Raw genomic sequence first — 8,825 nt, 5'->3', positions numbered from 1 at the left:
GAGGTGGTTTTTTTATAGCCCCCACATCCCCTGAAATTGTACACACACGATACATTTATTATTAGTGTGACGAAGAGCCCCTATAAGTAACCCCAGAGAGGATTTTGAAAGATGGCCTGGTCCAACTCTGCACCTTCGGGCAGGATCACACTTCCAAGAAGATGGAAATAATCTATCCACATTGTATATATTTTTTCATAAATTATAGAACCACGTGCCTGTATTTTAATCCAGCAAGGTTGAAGCATTCCCTAAGATCTAATATATGAAGCTGTAGATCTAATTCTCTTGAAGTTCCTTCAAAATTTATTTCCTAGCTCAATATATTTAGTGTATATATTTTTTGCTTAGGTTGGCAGATGTGAGGATTTAATATTTCTGTATTACCAGTGGGGGAAATGAGACATTGAGGAGCCGAGAGACTCTGCCAAGGTCGTGTGGGAAACAATTGCTCACATCAAAGAGTAAGGTCCTGAGCTCGGATTGGTGACTCCATCTACCATGTAACATGGTGTTTGCTTGATATGAAGAACGTCATATGATAGGGACGTGCTGAAGCTGTTTCCATAAGATTCATACGTGTGAGAGACAACAATGTCCACACAGATCCAAAAAGGAGGTCGGGGGAGGGGGTTAGGCAGGAAGCAGGAGGGAGCCTGGGAAGTTTGGAAGGAGTGAGTGGTGTGTGTCTCATCATTGCTTCAAGCAATAATTGTCAAGCCTGACTGCTTATTAGAACCACATGGAAAGGTTCAAAGACCATCTAGTTACCATCCTTGTCCTTTGGGATTCCAAGACGGGGCTCTAGGGCATCTTTACATCTTGGTCTGATGCTGGTCACGTTGGGGCACCACTGTCCCAAGAGAACGGAAGGGGTTGGGAGTTGGGGGCCCAGGGCCCACCTGCAGCTGGGACATGACAGAAGGAGCATTCGGTGCCAGAGGCAACCATGGAACCGTGTGGAGCGTGCACTCACGTGCGTCGTGTGTTACCTGTGGGCACCGTGTGTAACCACGGCAGCGGGGTTTCCCCTCTGCAGCCAGGCTCTGACGCTGTGTCCCCACTACAAACAGCATGCCACAGCTCACGCACAGGAGAGAACTGGTTTACTGAAGATGTCCTGGGTTGAATTGAAGGCCACAAGGCAAACACAATCACATTCCCTTGAAGATCCCTCTAGGCTTTCCCAGAAAGTCTTCTCCAGTATTTGCTCCATCACCTGTATGCATTTGCTTGAGCTGCGATAACTGAGGCCCACAGGCTGGGTGGTTTAGACAACAGAAATGTATTTTCTCACAGTTCTAGAGTCTGGGAGCGGGAAGTCTGAGACCAGGGTTGGTTTCTCCTGAGGCTCCGGTCCGTGGCTTATAGATGGCCATCTTTTCCCTAAGTCTTCACCGTGTCTTCCTTCTACAATGAGTCTGTATCTAGAGTTCCTCTTTTTACAAGGACACCAGGTCTACTGGATGAGGGTCCAAGCACACAATCTCATTTTACCTTAGTTAGCTCCTTTAAGAACCTATTTCCAAATACAGTCACATTCTGAGGTACTTGGGTTTAGTACTTCAATACAGACAGACCTCAGAGATACTGTGGGTTCGGTTCCAGGCCACCACAATAAAGCAAATATCTCAAGAAAGCACGTCTCATGAATTTTGGGGTTTCCCAGTACATATAAAAGTTATATTTATGCTCTATTGAGTGTGCAATAGCATCACGTCTACAAAAACAATGTACATACTTTAATTAAAAATACTTCATAGCTAAACAACGCTCACCATCATCTGAGTCTTCAGTGAGTCATTATCTTTTTGCTGAGGGAGGGTTTTGCCTCAATGTTGAAGAGAACGCAGTGTCTGCAAAGCACAACAAAGTGATACATAATAAAACAAGGTGTGCTTGTATATGAATTTGGGGGGGACACCATTCAGCCTGTGACATCATCCATCCTCTCCTCCACAGCCTTTATAACCCCCTGATTTGTCCCAAACAATTGCACACTCTACTTAACAGTGTCACAGCCCAGCTTGGGCACTACCAATCCTGCCCCTGCCCCTTGGAAACTCCAGCAACTGTTCACTGTTCCCCAAACCCCAAGCTGTTGCAAATCTATATGTGCAACTGTATTATTAGAAAATTCATGTCTGCACTGGAGCCAGACCAACAGACCAACAGAGCATAGGCTGGTTCTGTGTGTCCCTCCACTTGTCCCCTCTGCCTGAGCACAGCCTGCAAAACCACACGTGGGACCGTGTCAGCATTGCCACTGGGAGATCTCATCCTCTATCTGCAAGCACCGGGTCCTCAAAGTCCCCAAGTAGACAGGCGTCCCTGAGGATGGTGTGGTTCTACTCCTCCTGTGTGAAACGACCCTGTTCCCTTTCCTCTTCTCCCACTTCTACCCCCCTGGGGAATTGTGAAGGCATCCTGCCGGGGTCCCCCATGCGTGCAATTGGGGGCAGGGAAGGGAAGGGGAAATGCCAGGATAAGGAAGATGCTGGCAGGGTGCGCTGGCAGGCAGATCCTTTGTTGGTTTGCAAATGATTCGTGTGGTCGGGATACCTAAATATAGCTATCTCTCGCTGTATCTCTATTTAAGTATATATATATATATATTCTGTTGCGCTGTGAAATATGAGTTATTATAATGAATGTATCAATCTTCCCGACTTTCTATCAGCAAATTCCTACGTAAAGTGGCTATAAATGAAGAGGATTGGCTCCCATAAGCCATAGAGTCTTGTGCCTCTTGCCGCCTTGTGATCCTGTTCACTCATGTTCACGTGGCAGAGACGAGGGCCCCTGGCCTGCCTTCTGTGGGCAGCCTGTGCTCACCGGTGCCATCTGGGGACGTGTGGCCTTTTCATCGCGCACTGAGGTGGCCCTGAGGAGTTTGGTTGTACGGGTGGAGACGGGCTGGAATACTGGAAGTCAAGGAGAGGAGGTCACCGTGAGGGGTGCTGAGTTAGGGCGAGGAGAGGATTGACTTGAGCTGGGGTGGCCCTTCTCTGCAGAGGGGAGGTGGGGTAGTGAGGGGAGGAGGCCCCAGTGGACACTTGGATCTTCTTGCCAGACCCATTAACTCCCACCTCAAGACTGGCCAGGGAATGGGACACCAGTGTTCCTTGAGTTTCCCCCTGCCCCCAAACTTCCACCTTCCCCAAGTGCTCAGTCCTGATGTAAAGCTGTTATTTCTCAATGTCCCAGGAACAAAGCAGGGTCCCCAGCAGTAACCCACACTGGGGAGGTTTGAACTTTCACATCAAGTGCTCACACTGTAGATTGGCTTTCTCCATCCTTGCTCCATCTTGAAACATGCATTCTGGCTAGAACACTCAGCGAAGAACCACACTGGCAGCTTTTTCTTTGATGTTGCTCTAGAAAGACTCCTGTTCTCTCCTTTCGCTGTGCTTTCGTTCTTTGGCATGGAGCTCATCCACCCTCTTCTGGGAACTAAAGGGCTGCCAGCAGGACAAGGCCCAGGGTGGCCCAGTCCTGGCACCCAGGGAGCACAGTTCATGGAGCTGCTGACTCTTGAGTTCGAGCAGCAGCGTTAGATTTTGGGCAGACTTTAGGTTTTGCACCTGCCCTACAGTCACCACTTCCTACTTCCTGCTCCAAGCTCAAGGAAGTAGCTGCTGTGGGTCCAACTGGTCGGTTTAAACAGTAGGTGACTCAAATATTCACAGTTCCCACCAGGACACTTGTGTCTCAGGGTGGCAGCAAGGCAGAGATCCTAGGAATCTACCTGGAGCAGTCCCAGTGGGTCACTCCCCGCAGTGAGTGAGGACAGGGAGGAAAGAACAGGGAGAGAAGTGGAATTGCCACGACGGTTGGGGTGGAGAGGTGGGGTGGCCACTGGGAACAGAAAGCCCGGAGCAGGAAGGCATGGAGGTGGGATGGAAATACTGTGCGGGGAAAGAGGGAGGAGCCTGTGGAGGCGGGAACTGAAGGCGAGGCCGCCATGCGATGGCCATATAGACGCCAGTGGGGGACCATCAGAGACGGGGCTGTCCTTAGCACTGATTTCCACAGGGAACTGTGGTCTGAGCCTCTCTGTTAGAGTGATGGGTGAAGCCCTGTGAGGCATCTGAGGACTGTAACCACTCCCCAATTTCTCATCTGTTTATCTACAGGAGATACTTAGTAGCCGCCACTTGGAGGTGTCTGTATCTGCAGGAGGTCGTCAGAGCAGTTACTACCCACGTGGCTTGCTGTTATCGTGCTGAGGCCATGCTTCAGTATGGGACCAGTTGAAGCTGGTAAGTTGCACAGGTCACCCTGTCCAGCGATGGGCCAAGAAGACAGGCAGCCACATGGATCTCACTTCTGTGCATTGCCCACGTTCCCCAGTCTGTGGAGTCTCCCCTGTGAAAGTCAAGGGTCCACTCGGATGCCATGAGACTTCAGGGTCTCACTTGTCCAGGGCAAGAGGGTTGGACCTCTTCGTGGAGAGGCTGCACAGGGCGAGGTGATCAGACCTTTAGCAGATTCCAGGCTCAAAGCAGCATCTCCCAATGGTGGCGAAGTTATGACAAGCAGAGACAAAGCTGCGGGAGCTCCTCTCCTCTCTCATCATAGCGTGACTCTGACCTGCTCGTGTCCTCCAACCAGGGATGAGGTGCCTGCATCATGAGCAGGCTGGAGGATGTGGGGTCGCGGAGAAGGAGTGAAAACGCTCACCTGTAACAGCTGAGATTTGTGCTACGAAAGGCAGGGCAGGGGAGCTGCACGTCCCCAGAAGACGTGGAGGGATGTGAGGCAACGCACATTGCTGCTTTCAGAACTGCCCTCCCTTCGAAAGCAAACCTTCTTTCCACTGACATTGAGAATGTGTTTTCCAGGTGTTTAAATCCCTTGCACTAACGAATGGTGCAAACCTGTGATGCTCTTTGTACCTCTGACTATGGCTGATTTTTTTAAGCTATCCTTGCTTCTGTCCCTGACAGAATCTGGAGCAGTGACCTAGCACGCCTTCCTTCTTTGTTCCACTAGGTGGCCCTTTGTGCTCTCAGATATCTGCCAGGCTTTCAGCCAGGTGAATGAATCCCATTGGCTTGCGGGAGGCATGATGCCACCGGGCAGCCCTTTTTAAGAGAAAATCCAGGACCGGTGGAGTAGCAAGCCCTGGGCAGTGCTGTGCGAGCTGAGCAGCTGGACCAGACGGAGCAGCGCTGTTAAAGCATCATGAGTGAGGTGAGTGGTGCTGCTAGGCAACGGGGCGAGGAGGGACCTGGAGGCACAGGGAGCCGCAGAAAACGCGAAGGCTTTCCCAGTGTGCTGAAGAGCACGCCAGCCCTGTAACTGTTTGTTTTGAGGCCCGAGCGGGTAATAGCTTAGTTTGCATGGCAAGTGCAGAAACTGGTTAAGTTTGCAACTTTGTAAAAATGCGCCTTAGAAAGAGAAAGGGACGCACTGTTTGCCACTGATTTAATTGTGACTTCGGAAAGTGCTTTGGGTTTTAGCCCTCAGACGAGAAAGCCGATTGTCCGAGTCTCTCACGAAGATGTGTGCTAGCTCCTGCATGTGTTTGCTTTACTGAACACCTTTCAGAAAGCTAGCAGGCAGGCCCTCTGGGGAAAGCCAGCTGCTGGAGGGTGGAAGGCGGTGGGGAAAGGATGTCACTGCCCACCCAGCCGCGGGGAAGCACTGCCTGTACAAACTACGGCTGCACTTAATCAGAGCACCAGGGAGAGAAATGCGAATCGCACGAACCACGAAAAAAACTGTGTCTCTGTGTGTGCCTCAAAGATGGGAGAGACTTTGGCAGAAGATGAGCGACAATTTTTCATTGGAAGTCACTTCTCTGAATACGTTTGTGCAGAATATACTTTGTTGGGGCAACCCAATAGCTCATTTTATTTTTAAAAGGTCATATTCTCTTTCTTTCTTTCAACGGAGGCAGATTTGGGTTCTGCAGCACCGCCCTCTAATTTGATTCCATAGCTAGACAGTCTGTTTTCATTTCCTTTTGGTCAGCACTTAAATAATTACTTTTTAAGATCTTTTATCTTCTCTGTTTTTTTTTTTCCCCTTGGCAGATGGGTTATCCTTTTTTTGGAAGTCTAGAGTAAAATGAACAACTTCGGAAATAAAAATACCTCTTGACTGCTTTTGTCTCTCTGATGGGTGACTTTTGATATAAACATGACAGGAAGAAAGAGTGGGCAAAGTCTGATAAAATTTAGGAATGGGGTTTGGGATGGAGCGAACAGCTTGAGCAAGGAAGAGGGCAAGTGTGGGGAGGACGCTGAAACCCTCCCAACAAGGATATAACCACACCAGCAGCTCCCGCTGACCCCGCTGGGCTTCGAGCGCCCCACTCGTGTTACCTTATTTGAGCCGCCCAACAACTCTGTGAGTAGGTGCCAGTATTATTCCCACTTGACAGATGAGGAAACTGAGGCACAGAGAAGTTCAAGGTCAACTGGTTCAAAGCCACCAGGTGGTGAAAGGCGAAACCAGGACTGGGCTGTAATGCTGGGTGGCCGGCCACCAGGTGGATGTCCGAATGTACACGGGATACTCTGAATAGAGGAGAAAGAGGAGGAGGAGCATGGAGGCGAGGAGAAGGTGGGGGCGCTAAAGGAGAGACAGGGCAGTGAGGACCAGGCCTCCGTTTCCTACGCCCTTGGGTGGGGGGCTTTCTGCTGGACTCAGTGGAAATTCCAGAAGCTTCTGTATTTTCATCAGCTCACCTTTCTTGTAACAGAAAGGGATGGCTGTGTGCAGTTGGTTTTTTACAAACAGTAGTTTAATATAGAAGTGTTCTTAGAAACCCACATCGCCCTGGGGCCGCCTCTCTTGGATCAGGTGAGCTACCAGGGATTCCTCTGGAGTGGTGGTCCTGCTGCAAGCTCTCCTCGCTGGCTTAGCCACCTCGTCGTCTCCTCGTGGCTTCCTGCCCAGCGCTTTCCAGAATGTCCCAGCTCGGTGGTGCTCACTTAATTGTGGGTCCCCCTGGAGAGAGCAAATGTCCCCGCCCTCATCCCATGATTAGAGTCACAACCTCGTTTCTGCTGAACACTTAATTAGGGCAGTTCTGCAGCCCCACTCCCAGCACTCCGGTAGGCAAGTTGGTGGGCGATTGCAGGAACTCTCTGCCTTAGTCCCTTTGATGCTGATAACACCCCACGATATGCACATCTGGCTCCTTTGCCTTCCTTCGCTGCCGCCAAACCCCCACCTCCTACACCTGCCTCCTCCCTCCTCCTCACCCCCTTCACGTCACCTGCAGCTGCCACCAGCTGGGTGACCAGCCCTCTGGCTGATCGCCACATTTCTGGGCCTGTGTTCCTTAGAGAATGGGAACTTACCCTTTGACTAAAACTTAAATCTGCTTAAGACATTTAATAAAGTTGAACAGAAGCTCCTTTCTGGGGAGAGAACTGGATCCCGCGCCTTTCTCCCCAAGCTTCTCTTTAGTTGGATGAATTACACATGGCTTTTAGTTTTAATAACTGTCAGGCAGGGATGGATTTCAGATCCTTTACTTACTTGTGTAACTAATTTACTGCAAGGGCCACAGCAAAGGATGTTGTCCGACTTCACTCTGACTTCAGGATTTATTAGATTCTGGTGGGCAAATAGTTCCTGCTCTAGCTGTTGAGGTTCAGTGCCCACTGCAGAATTCCCGAGCTCACAGCTGCCCCTTGGGCCAGTGCCCCAGCAGGGCAGGGTGGGGCAGAGAGACCCTCGAAGTGCCACGTGCTCCCTGCAGTGGGCTGTGCTCTTCCAGTTTTTAAGGGGAAGGTGGGTGGGGAGGGGGGGAAACCTGGAGCCAGATTTAAACTGGGTGACTTTACAACGCAATGTCTTCTTTATCCCCTGTGACAACGCTTTTCTGGGGGAATGACATGTGATTTAAAAGAACACCAGGATAGAAAGGAAAGTAAAGTCCAAATTTAGGGCACCGTGAGAGAGTGGAGGTGGCTTGTGGGGGTGTCCACATTTCAGTGTTCACGTATGTCAGCTGTGCCTAGAGCAGGCTGTGAGTCGGAAGATCGTTTCGCAGGGATCAAAATGCAGGTATATTCGCCGGGTCAGAAATCCTGGCCTCCAAGGATGAAGTTTTACAAAACGGCTCCTCTTCCCTCCCCACTGGACTCCCAGGCACAAGAGGGAAGAACAGGGTTCCTTTGTTTAGCCGCCCAATATGGTTTGAAAAAAAGAGTCGCCCCTGAACCATGACCGTTAGTCCCATTTTCGTATTCAGGTGTCTGTTGTTAAGCTGTTTTTCAAAAGAAGTTATTTAGAAGAGCCAGGAGCAAAATTTTAATGCATAAAGCCAAACATTTGGGGAGTTGATTTACAAGTGACACCCCATGGCCCTGTTTGTGAGGGGTGGGGCACTCCCAGTTGCATAATGCATCAGCTGACAGCTATTAATTAGACTTGAGACCCTGGTGGGAAAGCAGCTTCCAAAGTCTTTGGTTTCCCTGTCACGGGAGCTTTTCTTTCATTGGCTTCCATGGGATGTTGCAACTTGGTGCCAAGGTTATGGGCCTTTTTTCTCTCCAGACATTGGTCACAAGGAAAGGGCCGAGCCTGTCAGAGGCATGGTTTGAACACATCGAGGACATTAGAGGGCAAATCTTTAGACCCACATGTCTGCCCTTAGCACAGACACAGAAGCTACAGCCTTTATCCATTGAGTCTCTAAAGAGACAAGAAAGCAGTGAATGGCATTTTCCTGGACAGAGGTTGCCAGGAGAGGCTAGTCCCTCTTAAATCTTGGGGTGGGGAAATAGAAAAGACACAGTTTTTTTTTTGGTCAAAAGTAGCCCTTGGTTACAAAATATCATGTGACACTGGTTTGGGGTGCA

At 50.0% G+C, this 8,825-nt stretch overlaps 1 protein-coding gene across 1 annotated transcript in view; it reads left to right on the top strand.

Moving 5' to 3' along the window:
• The first annotated feature begins 5,038 nt into the window (after nt 1–5,038).
• The window catches only part of PCP4 (Purkinje cell protein 4), a 53,020-nt gene continuing 49,233 nt past the window's right edge, over nt 5,039–8,825 (top strand). Inside the window, exon 1 of the mRNA XM_019745650.2 lies at nt 5,039–5,196. Coding sequence (XP_019601209.1) covers nt 5,188–5,196 — 9 coding nt within the window. The 5' untranslated portion in view covers nt 5,039–5,187. The remainder of the gene's footprint in view (nt 5,197–8,825) is intronic.

This window comes from Rhinolophus sinicus, linkage group LG01, assembly GCF_036562045.2.
Source record: "Rhinolophus sinicus isolate RSC01 linkage group LG01, ASM3656204v1, whole genome shotgun sequence".
NCBI lineage: Eukaryota > Metazoa > Chordata > Mammalia > Chiroptera > Rhinolophidae > Rhinolophus > Rhinolophus sinicus.
This window is presented reverse-complemented; position numbering and strand designations above follow the sequence as displayed.